Here is a 17,719-nt window from a genome sequence, read left to right as displayed (position 1 = left end):
AAACAGGAATCTGGAAAATCATGGATGTAGCATGTGGGTAAAAACTACAGCCTTGCCTTTTCTTGCCTTGAAGAGTCTGGGCTTACTCTCTGATGTCCTAAGGTAGCCTTGCAGGTTGTTTCCAAATTGACAAGCCCATTAACCCTATCCTCATATCCTCACCTCTGAAACTCCAAGAAGACATCTGATGATTTCCACCAAAATCCCAATATTCACAGAGCTTCTGATAGCTCCCTCATGCATTTCTTTTTTTTTTTTTTTTAAGATTTATATATTTATTTTAGTGGGAGGGAGAGAGAGGTGGACGGGGGGAGGGGCAGGGGAAGAAGGGAGAAAGAATCCCAAGCAGACTCCCTACTGAGCATGGAGCCCGACATGGGGCTTGATCCCAGGGCCCTGAGATCACGATCTGAGCTATCTGAGCTGAAACCAAGAGTTGGATGCTTAACCAACTACACCACCCTGGTGCCCCCTCACTCATACACTTCTTTTTTTTTTTTTTTCCAATTTATTTATTTTCAGATAAACAGTGCATGGAGCACTGGGTGTGGTGAAAAAATAATGAATACTGCCAAATCTAATTGTTTCAACGCGCTAGGACTGACTGTGATGTGTAGTGTGCAGAACTATCCCAGGTCTTATTCATTCTTAGAAGCCAGTGTTCTTACCCTGCAAAGTCCGATGGCAATCCAGAGGACATTTCTAAGTCCTTGGCCTGCTGCCTGCCCCTACCTTATGCTGCCCCATCCCCCTCAGCTGCTTCCTGACTAATTACAGCCCAAACCTACTTCCCATATCATCTATCCAACCTCCAGGACTGGTGATTCTTCAGCCTGTTCAGTTTGCAAAGCCTTGGAAATAACAGGATGTATTTGTGAAGGCTCTGAGGAATCACACAATCTGTTGTGTAGTAATGTGTGCCACAGACATCAATGATTTGGTTCTATCATATCAAGACATTTGACTCTCTCCTGTGTCCTGTACAGCACCATCCCCAGCAGTGTGCACGCCCAAAATTAAATATACAAACAAATATCCTATGCTCGGATATTTACCTTAGTATTCCTGTGCTCCTCACCCATGCGTTTTATGTCTATTAAAAAAACACCAGAAGTGGGGCGCCTGGGTGACACAGTGGGTTAAGCCTCTGCCTTCAGCTGAGGTCGTGATCTCGGGGTCCTGAGATCTAGCCCCGCATCAGGCTCTCTGCTCAATGGGAGCCTGCTTCCCCCACCCCCGCTGCCTATCTCTCTGCCTACTTGTGATCTCTCTCTCTCTCCGTCAAATAAATAAATAAATTTTTTAAAAACACCAAAAGTAAACAAACAAAAACAGAAGTAAACAACTAAAATTAAACAAACGAACAAACAAAACCCACCAAAAGTATTACCCAAAATGGGTGAAGCCAGCAGACCTGTATATTTTCACTGTTTTTATTATGATCCAGGAAGTCTGTTACTTGCTGGGAATTCTGAAGTGAGCAAGAAAGCCCCACCATCCTTCATCCTTGAAGAGTTGAGATCCTGGTGGAGGAAAAGAAACATAAAACTGAGAGACTTCTCTCCATCAACCTCCTCCTTTTCTGTTAATTGGAAAAGAACTACCTTTGTTTTACTTTACTAGGAATACACCTTTGTCCAGCTCTTGAGGAACAAACTAGAATAAGGTTTAAGAACAATTATCAAAAATATCAGAAACTAGGCAAGTTGGATGAAGGGTTCAAAAGGTATAAACTCCAAGCTAGAGTGAAACCATATGATAATTGACTCTCTCTGCTTGACTGATTTCACTCAGCATAATCTCTTCCAGTCAATTATCATATGGTTTCACTCATTTGTGGAGCATAACCAATAGCATGGAGGACAAGGGGCGTTAGAGAGGAGTAGGGAATTTGGGTAAATTGGAAGGGGAGGTGAACCATGAGAGACTATGGACTCTGAAAAACAGTCTGAGGGGTTGGAAGTGGCGGGGGGGGGGTGGGAGGTTGGGGTACCAGGTGGTGGGTATTATAGAGGGCATGGCTTGCATGGAGCACTGGGTGTGGTGAAAAAATAATGAATACTGTTTTTCTGAAAATAAATAAATTGGAAAAAAAATAAAATAAAAATCTTTAAAAAAAAAAAAAAAAAACCTCCAAGCTAGAAAATAAGTAAAATCCTGGAGATGTAATATTCAGCATGGGGACTATAGTTAGTAACACTGTTTGCATATTAAAAGTTGCTGAGAGAATAATTCCTAAAGGTTTGCATCACAAAAAAATTTGTAACATCTATCTACATAGATGTTAACTGGACTTTTTGTGGCCATCATTTTGTCATATATGCAACATTTCAAATCATTATGTTATACCACACCTGAAACTAACGTCATATGTCAGTTGCCTCTCCAACGGTAATGCTCTGTGAACCAAATATATATTTCATAATAGTCAAGGTAGATGAGACGAAAGCGTTCATGAGGCTCTCCCATGACTTAGCAGTGATCTTTATAACTCCACTATTTATGGAACACTTGTGTTAGCCCAGCACAATGCTAAGCGCTTTACATCAGGGGCAGAGGAAACTTTTCTGTAAAGGGCCAGATAGTAAATATTTTAGGCTTTGCATGCCATATGGTTTTTGTTACAACTACTCAGCTCTGCCTTTGTAGCACGAAATCAGCTGGAGAGGATAAGTAAACAAATTGGCGTGGCTGTACTCCAATAAAAGTTCTGTCTGCCAAAACAGGTGGCAGGTTGGATTTAGCTCGGGGGTGCCTCATGTGCTGACCCGTGCTCCACACTCCTCGCATGTCATTCTCTCAGCCCTTCTGGGAAGTTGGTATAATTTTTCCCAATTCACAGATGCAGAAATGAGCTCAGAGAGGGTTGGTAACGTGCCCACAGCTGCACAACTAGGAAGTGGCAGAGATTGGGTTCTAACTCGGCCCATCCACCTCCAAAGCCCACGTTCCTCTACTGCGTGCTCTTATCCACTGCCCTCAGGGCCAGAGTTCAGAGCCCCTGCCTCATCTGAAGGTAAATGCAGCCTGCTCAGTTGAGCCCGCTTCCCCCCTGTCCAGGTTTGACCTGATCGCCAACGGGGGTGCATCCTTGACCCTGCACTTCGAGCGAGCCCCGTTCATGAGCCAGGAGCGCACTGTGTGGCTGCCGTGGAATAGCTTTTACGCCATGGACACCCTGGTCATGAAGACCGAGGAGAACTCCATCCCCAGCTGTGACCTCAGTGGCTTTGTCCGACCGGATCCTATCATCATCTCCTCCCCACTGTCCACCTTCTTCAGTGCTTCCCCGGGGCAGAATCCCATCGTGCCGGAGACCCAGGTAGGAATGGCGGGTACCAGGGTCGGACTCTTCCGTATTGCCCTCACCCGGACCAGCTGGCCAGCTTCCCCTCAACTCCTCTCACACTCTAGGGGGGCCAGAGACTAATATTAAGGGGGAGGGACAAAAAAAAATAGGAACACAATAGGATTCATGGTCACTGGAGATAAAACTGATTCTCTCCTGGATATTCCAGATGTTTTCAGATAGTCGTTCAAGGCTTTGGCAGTCACCGGAGCTGTTAATAAAATAAAAACAATATACATATGTGCAACCCACCTGCAAATTGCTTTTTATTCCTGTTAGTCACAGAGATACATGATAAGAGGCACTTTAATGATCTACATCAGTGTTAGGACAGAGGGCATATTACATTATTGCCTCCCTGTTGCTTTATACCAATTGTCACTGGAAGTTGCAGGTTCATATAATTACAGCCTCTTGTGGCCTCCTTACATGCAGCTAGCAATAAAGCCTGCTGTTCTTATTTACATCTTTTGCCAGCAGTGTGGTTTTTAAAAAGAAACACAACAGTGACCAGGAATAATTATTAATCCAAAAATCATAACCTCAGCCCCTTCACTCCATGGTGTAGGATAAAGTTTGGATGTTTTGTTTTTGTTTTTGTTTTTGTTTCTCTCTCTCAGTCGTGGGAAGTGGTTCTTGCCCCCCATGTAAGACACTATGGGAAGTGGTTCTTGCCCCCCACGTAAGACGCTATGGTGAGCAGAGCAAGAGAGGCAACCTCGGGTTTGCAAGCGGCCCACTTGCCCAGAACTCATTGGTTGCAGTATCTCCTCCCCAGGTTCTTCATGAAGAAATTGAGCTCCCTGGTTCCAATGTGAAGCTTCGCTACCTGAGCTCTAGGACCGCGGGCTATAAGTCTCTGTTGAAGATCACCATGACCCAGTCCACGGTGCCCCTGAACCTTATCAAGGTTCACCTGATGGTAGCTGTAGAGGGCCACCTCTTCCAGAAGTCATTCCAGGCCTCTCCCAACCTGGCCTACACCTTCATCTGGGATAAGACAGATGCCTACGGCCAAAGGGTATATGGACTCTCTGATGCTGTTGGTATGTTTTGGTTTCAACTCCTATTGACTCTTGGGTTTAGTCATGCATTAATTTGATCTATATCCAGTTCCTACCAGGAGTTCTACTGGCACTATCCTAGTCAAGAGGAATGCAGTAATCAGTGAGGAAGACAAGAGTCTTATTTCATGGACCTTCTGCACTACTGGGGGATCAACATAATAACCACAGAAGGGACAAGAAAATATCAAGCAGTGATACGTGCTAATATTGAAGTAAAAATCAGTGATATTTGCTGGGAGACAAGAGTAACTGTGGGAGTGGGGGGCATTCAGGGAAGTCTCCTCGGCAGGCGACACTTCAGCAGGGGCTTGAATGACAAGAAGGAGCCATGTGAAAATCAGGGACAGAGCATTCTTTTTCTGGGAAAGAAAGGCAAGAAGAGCTAGGTGTATTTGAAGGATAAAGAGGCCAGTGTGGGTAGAATGTATGGACAGGAGAACATTTGAGATAGGGAAAAGAGGCAGAACAGGGGCTAGATCGTGTTCCAGAGAGCACTTGCAAATGGCTCAGAATGCACCACAAGAATCAGAAAACAGAGCTGGAGGGGATGTGAAAGTCACATGCTGTGTTTCAGCCTGTGCCTTCAAGGGAATTGCACGACCACCCACTGATGAAAGACCACCATAGGAAAAGAGTCTGTTGGTTATCAGTCTCTGAAGACTTGTGAGCTGTGGATGAATACCAACCTACCCAGTATCTTTTCCTACTTGTAGAAAGCTGTGTGGGATTCATTAAAATCCAGAATCCTATATTTTCTTCACCACTAGGCTTGCAATTTCCAAGAATTATAATAAGTTACCAAAATAAGAAGCCAGCAAATTTGGAAATTCTCACTGTCATCGGCAGCCAGTATTTATGAGACACTCCCTTTGTGCAGAGCACCACGCTAAATCCTTTATCTCCGGTAACCTCTCAATAATCTTATCAAGGAGGCACTCTCCTTACTTACCCCATTGTGGCAATAAGACAGGACGGAGAGGGTGAAGGAGTTGCCTAAATCCTCATATCTAGCAGGTTACACATGCTCAGGAGATGGCTCTAGTGGTCTGGTTCATGGGCAAGTTCAGGTACTTCTTAATAAAGATGGTAATAAGTGACTGAAGTAACTAGTGCCACTTAATATAAAGTGACCAATCAAATCCTATACCAGTCTTTACCAATATCAAAATAATACCCAACATCAAAAAGTAGTTGGAATATTATAGTGCATCCCTGTGCATCTAGCTTCTGGCATTATCAAGTCATGATGGATATTGGCTTTTCCATTCTTTCATCCACCTCCCTCCCTGCTCCTGATATTTTTCTGAGTCTCCGATATTGCATCATTTTATCCATAATATTTCACCATGTATCTCTAAAAACCTCTTCAAAAACATGCCAACGGTTATCACAATTTTTAAAATATTTATTTCTTAATATCTTCAAATAGCCCATTATTTAATATTGTTTTTCTTATGAATATCATAAAATATTAGTGCTTTGTTTTAACCAGAATCCAAATAAGACCCACCTTTTGCAATTTTGATTTCTCTTAAATTTTTTTAAGCTATGGTTTTCCCTTTCATGTCCAGCTCCTTTTTTTTTTAAGTTTTATATTTTATTTTACATCAACTGCATTGTTTGTCTGTAGAATTTCCTATAGTCTAGTTTGCTTTCTGATTGTGTCCCTGTGGCTGCTTAAAATATTGCTTTGTTCTAGATCTCTTGTAAACTGAGAGTAGAATCTTGAGGCTTTCTAAGGTTCAGATTTGAGGTTTTTTGGGTTTTTTTTTTTTTAGTCTAGATCAACTTTATTTTTTTATTGAGGCATGATTGATATCCAACATTACATTAGTTTCAGGTATAAAACATTCCATATTTACATATATTGTGCAGTGATCACAGCAAGTCTCTTAGCATCCATCACACAATAGTTACAAATATTTTTTCTTGTGATGAGAACTCTTAAGACCTACCACTTAGCAACTTACCATATGCAATACAGTATCATTAACTATAGTTGCTATGCCATACATTGTTTCCCAACACTTGTTTATTTTATAACTGGAAGTTTTTACCTTTAACTCCCTTCACCCACTTCTCTCACCTCCCACACCCTGCCTCTAGCAACAAGCCAATCTCTCTCTGTAACTCTGTTTTATTTTTTTAAAGATTCTACCTAGACATGAAATCATACAGTAGTTTTCTTTCTCTACTTATTCACTTAACATAATGCCTTCAAGGTCCATCCATGTTGTTGCAAATGGCAAAATTTCAGGTTTTTTATGGCTGAATAATATTACACACGCGCGCGCACGCGCACACACACACACCTTCCTTATCCATTCAGCCATTAATAGACAATTAGATTGTTTCCATATCTTGGCTATTGTAAGTGATGCTGCAATGAACATGGGATACAGGTGCTTTTTGAGTTTGCATTTTCATTTTCTTTGGAAGGATACCTAAAGTGGAATTTCTGGGTCATGTGGTAATTCTATTTGTAATTTTTTTTTTTTTTAGGAACCTCTATACTGTGTTCCGTAGTGGCTGCATCAATTTACATTCTCACCAACAGTGCATGAGGCTTCCCTTTAGTCCACATCTCTTCCAGTACTTGTAATTTCTTGTCTTTTGAAGGTAGCAATTCTAACAGGTGTGAAGTGGTATCTCATTGTGGTTTTGATTTGCCTTTTCCTGATGATGAGTGATGTTGAGCATCTTTTCATGAAGCTGTTGGCCTTCTGTATGTCTTCTTTGGGAAAGTGTCTATTCAGATAGTCTGCCCATTTTTTACTTGGGTAGTTTGCCTTTTCATACCAAGTTATACAAGTTCTTTATATGTTTTAGATATTAACCCCTTATCAGATACAGGATTTGCAACTATTTTTCCCCATTCAGTAGGTTGTCTTTTCATTTTGTTGATGGTTTCCTTTGTTGTACACAAGATTTTTAGCTTGATACAGTCTCACTTACTTATTTTTGCTTTTGGTGTCAAATCAAAAAATCATCTGTAAGACCAACGTCAAGATGTCAAGACCAGCTATGTTTTCTTCTAGGAGTTTTATGGTTTCAAGTCTTTAATCCATTTTGCATTAATTTTTGTGTATGATGTAGAATAGTAGTCCAGTTTCATTCTTTTTCATGTGGCTGTCTAGTTTTCCCAACACCATTTATTAAGGGGACTGTCTTTTCCTCATGGTATATTCTTGCCTCCTTTGTTATAAATTAATTGACCATATATGTGTGGGTTTATTTCTGGACCATTTATTTCATGCTACTGATCTGTGTGTCTGTCTCTATGCCCATCCCATACTGTTTTGACTACAATAGCTTTGTAATACAGTTTCAAATCAGGATGTGTAATGCTTCTAGCTTTGTTCCTTCCCAAGATTGCTTTGGCTACTTGGGGTATTTTGCAGTTTCATACGCATTTTAAGATTGTTGTTCATTTTTGTGTTTCAGTGCTATGCCATTGAAATTTTGTTAATGATCACATTGAGTCCATAGATTGTTTTGGGTAGTGTGGACATCTTAATGATGGTAATCATTCTAATCCATGAACACAGAATATCTTTCCATTTATTTGTGTCTTCTTTGATTTCTTCCATCAACATCTTGTAGTTTTCAGCATATAGATCCTTCACCTCTTTGGTTAAATTTATTCCCAGGTTTCTTATTTTCTGATGTTTTATTAAGCAGGACATCTGGATAGGTACTGTCATCTTCCACCAGGAGGCATCTAAGGTCTTCTTGTTTTTCCTTCTGTGACTTTGGTGGCCACTGATGCTCATTGCCTAGATCCATTATCATTAGGAATTGCAAAGTCATATTTTAATTTTGTCATTGCTTTTCCATTTATTAGTGGGAATTCTTTTATATAGAGATATTTTCTCATTAGCTACTTGGTTATAAGAGTTATAGTTCAAATAAGAAAGAAGAGACAAATGCTCAATTGTTTCCCTTTATTTACTATTTTCAGTATAATAAATTGGTCCTCTAATATCCTCTAATGGTAGCAAGTTAATTTTCTAGTATCATTATGTACTCATAGAATAAAACGTATCTAATATGTTTCAACCCAACGAAGTTTTTATCCCTACTAATGGTTGAATTGTCCCATTTTTGGTCAGTGGGGCACTCTTCAGACTGACTCGCAGATTCTTTTGACATAACTGTAGTAGATTTTTATTTCTTCCTTGCTATCCAGTATAATAAAATGACCTAGTCTCATCTTACACGTTTCTTGCTCCAGCCATTTCGTCAAGGAGCCCTGCCTGATTTCCTTTTAATGAGAAACAATATTTCAAGGCCACAAGCCAGACACCAGCAATTCTCTTTGCTTCTGGGTTGATTGTTGTTTCTTAAAATTTTCACAGGACAAGTTAGGAAATATATGTGGGTTGTTGTTGTTGTTGTTTACTAAAACATATCTTCCATTCATATCAATGCTCCTATACTTTAGGATCTAAAAGAAGCCGTGGAAAATCCCCAGAGGTGGCACACATAGTTAAGAATGCAATGTAGTAGGAATACAAGTAATAACAACACCTTGTATTTCTGAAGCAATGTTGCATTTAAAAACGTGTGGCATCTTGGCATTTTGTCTCATTTATCCTTACCACATCTCTCAGAGAAACTGAGGCTTCACTTGCTCCATGTTACACATGGGGAAAACAGAGCCACGAGAAGTGTGAGCAGGAACCGAGTTAGAACTGAAGTTCTTCATCTCCCACATCCCTCTCCCATTTGTCCATGTGGCAAATGCAAGATTTTTAGTCTTTGGATGCTGTTCCCCACTGAACTGTCACATAATTGGCAGGCTTTGTCCCCGTGCCTGCCTTGCCTGGCACTCTCTGGAATCCTAAGTGATCATATAGAGAGCCTTAACTTACACAAGCTGTTGCCTCCAGAGTCTCCTTATAAATGAGGCACTCTGCTTCCATAGGCCTTCCTCCTCGTGAGCGAAAATAAATAACACCGAGTGTAATAAGTGCATGCCGTGAACAGCAGCCTGAGAGAAACAAGTCTTCTGTCCATCTCTAAAGGAGAGTTATCTTTCATTTTTAAATGATGCTTCTCCTTCTACGTCACTAGGGTCATTTTTGAAAGCCAGCTGTTCATTGGAAAAGTCTTTCTATCCCCACAGAGTACTACTGTATAAAGTTTCAAGGCTGAGTTCAGCTTGAAATCTGAATTTAATATTGTGTGGAATCACAAGGAGAAAAGCAATCAACCCGCCTCCTTGAGTGAGTTTCTGGAAAGGAAACCGAATTACCATGAACATGTGTTTCTCATTCCAGCTGGAAAGCTTGGGAGTAATCAAGGAAACTCTTTTCTCCACTCTGCCCCACCCACTTTTATCTTTCAGTGTCTGTTGGGTTTGAGTATGAGACCTGCCCCAGTCTAATTCTGTGGGAGAAAAGGACCGCCCTTCTTCAAGGATTCGAGCTGGACCCTTCCAACCTCGGTGGCTGGTCTCTGGACAAGCATCACATTCTCAACGTTAAAAGTGGTATGTGGGCTCATTTTCTTTCCCAAATACAGCTCCTCCAGAACCTTCTCTGCAGCCTGGACATTCAAGTGCAGACTGTCCTCTTCCCTCAGCATTTTTCATCAAATGTCCAAAATACTCATAGGTTTTTCCACCTTCTCCTTTAAGTTTTTTTAAGATTTATTTATTTATTTGAGAGAGAGAGCACATGCAAGCAGAGGGAGAAAGAAAGAAAGAGAATCTCAAGCAAACTTTGCACTGAGTGGGGAGCCCAACATGGGGCTCAATCTCACAAAGCTGAGATCACGACCTGAGCCAAAACAAAGCCTAAGATGCTTAACTGACTGAGCCACCCCACACACTCCTCCATCTTCTCCTTTTAACTGTCAAAGAATGTTGGGCTGTATTTCCCCAACCATCTGCCTTAGTGTACCTCACAATTCTTCTTCAGTTACCCCTACAAATGATATCTTAACCTTAGGGGTCAGTGCCCCATTACAGCTCTCTCAGCATCATGAGGTAATAAAGGAGTTCCTCACAGGTCAAAATTTCCTACTGTTTCTCTTCTAACACTGCCCCTTGCCCTCCATAAGCCGATAGAAGTATCCTCCTGGGAAGGCTGCAGTAACCATCCCCAATTCCTTTCCCCCAGGAATCCTACACAAGGGCACTGGGGAGAACCAGTTCCTGACACAGCAGCCTGCCATCATCACCAGCATCATGGGCAATGGCCGCCGCCGAAGCATTTCCTGTCCCAGTTGCAATGGCCTTGCCGAAGGCAACAAGCTGCTGGCCCCAGTAGCTCTGGCTGTTGGAATTGATGGGAGCCTCTTCGTTGGAGATTTCAATTACATCCGGCGCATCTTTCCCTCTCGAAACGTGACCAGCATTTTGGAGTTACGGTAAGTGGCCACACAGAAAACCTTCCTTTGCTCTTTTGCTCCCAGAGCTTCACTGGGTAAATGATGACTACATTGGGGATTCTCCAGAGAATATATATTCCACATAATGGGCTGAGCTTTGAAACCTAGGTGCAGAATCAAATAAGGGTTGGGAAATTGCTTTTTGAATCTATGAAACACAACCCACGTATTTGATACAATTGTTAACACCTGACTTAAAAACAAGGGTGAAAGCTTTAGGTCATGGTGCTTGAGATGGGACCTGAGTAGCTGTGTTTTATAAAACCTCCACACAAGAATCTGACACATACCAGAGAAAGAACCAGGACTTCAAGATGTGGGTCTGCTTTAGTGGTTTCGGAAGTGATGCTTCTTAAGACTACAGATTGCTGGAGTCCACCCCAGAAGCACTGATTGAGTAAGTTTAGAGAAGAGCCAAGGCATCTTTTATCCTTGACAAGCTCTGTAGAAGCTGGTGAGGTACATCAGGGTTTGAGAACCACAAATGTTCATTGACTAATTCACATGTTTATATTGAGTGTCTCTCTGCATTACCTTTCTATAAATTCTCTGGTTCTTTGCACATTCACTAGGATATGACTTAGAATTGCTGCCTAGGCCTTGCTAGGTAACTTCTGGCCACACCTGATAGATTCCTCCTGGTCATTGCTTGCTACTACATATGAAGTCCAGACTCCTCTGTGCAGGGCAAAAGTTCTTGTAAACTCTCTTCCTGGGAAAGTTGACTCCAGACCCTCAAACCTAGTTGTGTAACTGGAGAAGAAACGAAGTCTATAAATAAGGATAAAATTCTTAGTGAATGTGTAATATGTATCAAGACTATCTGCCAAGGGAGGAGGGGACAGTTGGGAATAAGCAAAGCCCTAGTTGTTGTATTTGTGGTCTGATAGGGAACTTCAAATCATGTGGACAAATTAAAAATAATAATAATGATGCATTAAGAGAAACCTAACAGGGTAAAAACTAGGGCTATGGTGGGGATTGGGAGGGTTAAGGAAGCTATATGAAACAGAGTAGTCAGAGAAACATTTCATACTATGTGACCTTTGAGATGGGACCTGAATGATGAAGTCAGCCATGTGAAGATCTGGGAAAAAGTATTTCAGGCAGAGAGTAAGTTGTGCAAAAGCCCTGATATAAACAAATAATCTGGTTTATTTAAGAGACTGATGTGGGGCGCCTGGGTGGCTCAGTGGGTTAAGCTGCTGCCTTCGGCTCAGGTCATGGTCTCAGGGTCCTGGGATCGAGTCCCGCATCGGGCTCTCTGCTCAGCAGGGAGCCTGCTTCCCTCTCTCTCTCTCTCTCTCTCTCTCTCTCTGCCTGCCTCTCCATCTACTTGTGATTTCTCTCTGTCAAATAAATAAATAAAATCTTAAAAAAAAAAAAGAGAGAGACTGATGTAAGTCCAATATGGCCTGGAGGGTAGTGAGGTCAGGAGAAATTGTCTCTGAGGAGGTCAGAAAGGTCAGAAGGGGACTAATGCTTCAGCATCTTACGACCTTGTTGACAAGTGTAAATTATATTCTCATTACAATGCATGGCTATTAGATGTTGAAGTGGAGTAGAGTGACATGACATAATTTTCCTTTTTTAAAGATTATTTTGGTCATTGTGTTAATGAATGGACTGTAGGGTGCAAGTGTGGAGGCACAGAAGGCCACAGGGAAGTGTAACAGTTGACCAGGATTTGGGTGATGGTGGTGGGTAGCAGGGAAATAAGGGAGTGTTCCAACTGGGAGATATTTTCAAAGTAAATGTGATGGGAATTGTTGATGGATCAGGTGGAATAAAATGGAGGAAAGAAAAAAAAAGAAGAATCAAGGGTAATGACTAGGATTTTGACCTGGGCAACTGAGTAGGTGGTGGTGCCTTCTGAAATAACCTCAGCTACCACGTGAAGGACTTCGAGGAAGTAGCAGGTTTGCACCTGCCTTTTGGTGGCCCCTTCTAGGAGAAAGATAAGTGACTGGAGGATCAGCAAGTGCTGCTGAGTATTCCTGGGAGCTGCAACTGTGCCAACCACTGGGAGGGATTAAAGGAGAAAGAGAGAGAAAGGAGAAAACCCCAACCCCACCTCAAGAAGGTTACAGCCTCAGAAATCCAGTGGGCATTTACTGAGCGTGATGTTAGCCAAGCATATGCTGGGCTCTACAGGTCTAGAAGGGGATGAAACATGCTCAAAGGGCACCCAGGTGAGGGTCACAGATGGGCACCACGCAGGGAGAAACAATTTGGACTCACTGTTCTAGAAGAACCAATGACCCATCATGGAAACAAGGGGAGGCCAGTGGGTGGACTAGGAGGGTATAATAACCAAAAGATGAACGAGAGGAGAAAAGAGATAAAATAGAAAAGGCTAGATAATCCTCAAGCTGTCAAATTGATAATCAGATGAACCACATTTCCTAGAGCTCCCCAGCTAGGTCTCCTTCCCAAAACATTTATTTCCCTTTTTATCCTAGGAGAGTCCTCTCTTCAGGATTCCCATAGGTGGTGGAGAGCCAGGGAAGGAGGCAGGGAAGGGGGTGAAGGTAGCATTCTGCTTTCCCATGAGGGATGCGTTTTTGTTTTTGTTTTTTTAAATCTGGCATTTTTTTTTAAATCTGGCAATTTGTCCACATTTCACGCTTACTTCTTTGTTGTGGCTCTAGGTGATCAGCCAAACCAGCACTTGCTACATCCCCGGCTCCAAACTACTCACGCTACTCACACTACTTAAACACCTTCTCTATCTAATCTGCCTCATTTTGTCCATCTTTAAAGCTCATTTTCCTGTCTTCCATAAAGCCTGACCACCCTTGCAAAAATAATTCTCACCTTCCTCTGGGTCACTTCAACTCTAGTTTTCCACCGAAACTGACTCTCTTTACTGCCTTGTTTTTCAGTTATTTCCATGCAAGTCTTCAGGGCCCTAGTGTTTGCACTTCTAGAGTGCAAATGCCTTTGGCACTTTGCCCCTTGATACCTAGGGCACTGCCTGGTCCACACCGGGGGCTCACGACACCTTGCTTGAGTTAAAGGAGACACAGACCAGTGTCCTGCCTTTTGTTGGACTTTCTCCCTGATTCCAGGTCTCTCAAGTTGTAGAGGCCACAACTTTAATGATAGGAGCTAAAGGCCCTCTCAGAACAAGCCACGCTTCACCCACATGGTGACATCAAGCTAGAGGGAGTGTAACTGCCAGTTTCCCTCAACAGATGTGTGGTTTGGTTTGGTTTGGTTTTTAAACTTTTTAACCACCTCTGGACTTATTCTTGCTTTCATCAGTCAAGTATCCAGAGATGATTAAAAGTTGAGCTTTTACAAGAACACTGGTTTGATTTTTCTTTTCCTCCCACTACATACCAGAAAACAAAGGGCTGTCAATCCCCTCTCTTCAAAACAGTAACCAGCAGAGGGAGGGAGGAGGGGAAAGAGAACTGTCTTGCTTATGTCTTTTCTCCATTGTGAGTTGGCAGCTGAATGGTTTCGTTTCAGAAGTCGGTGCCCTTCCAATCTCACTTACATACCCCAGAGCTGAGCCTCTGAATCAGAATTGTATATAAATGTTCCCATGGTTCCTTCACTATCCTTCTCTATTCCTCCTTCTTTTGCCTATCCAGAACATACAGGGGCAGAGTTCTACACACTTGGAAAACTTCTAATGTTAAAAAGAGCTGCCTTCTTAGGTAAAATGGTTATCACTTGTATGTTTCAGTTCCATTGGCATTCAGGACATTTTCAACATCCTCTTTCCCAAAAAACCTGTTATCCACTCTTAGCAGCCCAATTCCTTTCTTAGAACTACACCACCCTCTCTAGGTGATCCTTGGAAAACCCAAGGCTTATAGGGTAAATTTATCAGTCACTGACATCCTAGAGTGAATTTCTGTTTTAGGAAAATCTTACGTTCCACCTCAACTTGAGATTATCTTAGGGATTGGATCACAGTTTAAGGCAATAAATTATAAGGTATGGGACAGTGCCTCTCTCCCTTTTCTTAACTTGACCTCTTGTACTAAAACATACGAATCTCACACTTTCTATGATATTTGAAATTCTTAAAAAAATGTATTTTCCAAATTCAAAATTACATTATGATATTAAATATCACTTCCACTTCCCAACTAAACACTTCCCCATGCTGAGATTCTGACAATGCTGTTGAAGTGGGGCAACAGCAACATTGCATCAGAGAAGAGCTTTAGGGAAGGGAATTGTCCAGTCCAGACATGTTAGTGCTGAAGAGGGAAGAGTCACAAAAGAGTGGGAGCCTAGGAACGAGGGCAAGGGCAGCAGAGGTTGGAAGAATCATTCACCAAAGATAAGCTTTGCCTGAGAATTTCAACAGGAGATGCTGCTTGATACCAGTATAGAATGTTAGGGAGGAATAGATGGTTCTAGTTACCAAGGAAATGCTTTCCTTGTCTGGTCAGAGTATAAACACCAAGGTCATGAAACAAAATACAACACAGCATCCCTCCCCAGAAAAACAATAACCACAATATTCCCATGAAACTTTGAGCAATTCTTGGCACTGTTTTCAAAGCCCTTTTACTAAGACGGGTCCAGCTTTCATGGAGCCTGAATCTTACATAATTTCAGAGTGAAACTGAATATTACTCAGGATCAGAAAAGAAACCAAAACAAATTACACATTTTGAAAAACTGAAAATTAGTACAAACATCACAAAGTCCAGATAAATTGCCTAAATTTTTTTATTCATTAAGTACTAGTACACTTCCATGATATTTGTTTTCCTACACTTTTTGGCTGCATACTCTTTGATCATCTTTTAATATGACAATGATTTTATACTGTCATTATCTATAGAAAGAATAGATCAATATTCTGTCTTTCCTCTAGGATAATGATAGTCAAAATGTGTTTCAGATAATTGATAAATTAGTAAATGTTTCATGTTCACAATTGATTACTGGTGATGTTGTGAAAATTGTTAGAGTTTAAAATGTGGGAAAACCTTAATCAAGCTTCTTTCTGGGCACTTCAGGTTTCTTTGTACAGTGAATAATCTGAGTAGTCTTTGAGTGGACACTCATGAGCCAACTTGTCATTGATGTCCTGGTAATAGTGAAATATTCTGTGTAAGTCTTTAGGGTGCTAGTGTGTAAGCTTCTGTAGAGCAGACACCTCTGGCGTCTTAGCCCTTTGATGCCTAGAGTAGCATTTGGTCCACACCAAAGGTTCTAGACCCACTGCTTGAGTTAAAGGAGACACAGACCTGTGTCCTGCCTTGTGTTGGAATTTGTCCTTGGTTCCATGTCTCTCAAGTTGTGGGGGCCATTAACATCAATGGAATGAGCTAGGGGTCCACTCAGAGTACACCAAGCCACACCCATTTGGTGACATGGGCATTACACTCCCACTAATAACGCTAGATGAATCTGCACAATCTGAAAGCCACTCCTATACCATAATGACTAGAAATAATCTAACTAGACAGAGAAAGAACTCCATATGAGTCACATAACCATGCTCCCCCAAATCTAAACTAAATTTATCCCAACCAGCTTCCCTTTCCTTAGAATTCAAACAAACATAAAACTGGGGCCACTCCAGTTTCACCCTATTCTATGGCATAGGGATAGTTGGAAAGGAAGGAGGCAATAGTCTCAGCTGATTGCAGCTTTGTGATTCTGAGCAGAACATGAGTGACTGGAACAAGTCCAAGGCATGGTCTGCCCAGCAGTAAGGGAAGCAGCCTCATTTCTTCCTTCTCTCACTCAAGAACCCATTTTCCCAGTCCTTACTCTCTCCAGGGCTCGCTACTAAGAATCAGCACCAAGGAGATGAGTATGCCGTATTCATATTTACTTGCTCCCATTCACAACAAAGTGAGGAAGACAAACACACACACATAAATCACAACACAGCCTGATGAGGGCTCTGCATGATGAACTGAGTGTGCTTGGAGAGCCCTGAAGACCTCCCAGAAGACTCATTGAGACCCAGTGTGCAGAGCTAAGCCATCTTGATTCTTGAATTCAAGACCACCTTGCCCTCAAAGGCTCTGCCTAAAGGGTTTGCATTATTGAGGTATGGACACACAGCTTAGGTCTGTCCTTGTAAGGAAGGCCCCAGTGCTGATCTACATAGACTGACTCAGTGCTGCTATTTTAGGTTGTTATCTGCTAAGCACCCACTCTGCCAATGGCCCTGGGCTGGAACAGCAGTGACTCAGCCTTTCTCCAAAGCTCATATCCATATTATCATTTGGACTATACCCTCAGTGACTTGGTCTCCCCACTCCTGCCCTTCTCCTTTCCCCAGCATAGATATTATATTAATCAACTTAAAGCAGATGTTCTCAGGAAAGAAGTAGGTCAGGTCTGCAGACCCAAATCCCATCCAGTCTTTTCACAAAATCTTGACTAAAAAACTGGAATTGATATTGCAATAATTAAGAGCCAAATATGACTACCACTGGTGGCAGATAACATTTCACTTTCATTAAGCAATATAAAATAGACGCGAGAATTCCCGGCTGCCACCCTGACATACCAGGCTTTGCAGAATGAATCTTAAATTGCACTATGTCAGTCAGAGCTCAGGAGTTATCAGCATCATTTAATTAACTTTTTTTTTTTTTAACGAAAACTAACACGTTGGAATAAAATATAAAAATGTAATCCCTGTGCAAACCCACTACTAATCATGGCCCCTGGCAGAGGCCCGGGCTGCACCTAAGCAGGAATCAGGACATTAAGCCCTCTTTGTCCCTTCCCTGAAACCTGGTTCCTCAACCAGAAGGGAAGAGGGTTTAAGGACTCCTTCCACTGTGGTCTTAGAAGCCTCAGGAATGAGAAGCAGTTCTCTTTATTGAGACCTTAGCTTCTTTCCTCTTTGCCTAATGCTGTTAACTCTAGCCCCTTTCCTGTTGAAACTGGCATGTATTTTTGTTCTAAA

The 17,719-nt window shown here is 41.9% G+C and overlaps 1 protein-coding gene across 17 annotated transcripts in view; it reads left to right on the top strand.

Annotated features, from left to right (window-relative positions):
• TENM2 (teneurin transmembrane protein 2) overlaps positions 1-17,719 on the top strand; it is a 1,132,942-nt gene that overhangs the window by 1,049,357 nt on the left and 65,866 nt on the right. For all 17 annotated transcript variants that reach the window (XM_044229881.1, XM_044229874.1, XM_044229866.1 and 14 more), the window contains 4 exons: positions 3,061-3,322; positions 4,128-4,395; positions 9,767-9,910; positions 10,542-10,791. In XM_044229881.1, coding sequence (XP_044085816.1) covers positions 3,061-3,322; positions 4,128-4,395; positions 9,767-9,910; positions 10,542-10,791 — 924 coding nt within the window. The remainder of the gene's footprint in view (positions 1-3,060; positions 3,323-4,127; positions 4,396-9,766; positions 9,911-10,541; positions 10,792-17,719) is intronic.

Source organism: Neovison vison, chromosome 1, assembly GCF_020171115.1.
Source record: "Neovison vison isolate M4711 chromosome 1, ASM_NN_V1, whole genome shotgun sequence".
NCBI lineage: Eukaryota > Metazoa > Chordata > Mammalia > Carnivora > Mustelidae > Neogale > Neogale vison.
The sequence above is the reverse complement of the archived record's forward strand: the minus strand, read 5'-3'. Positions and strand labels throughout refer to the sequence as shown.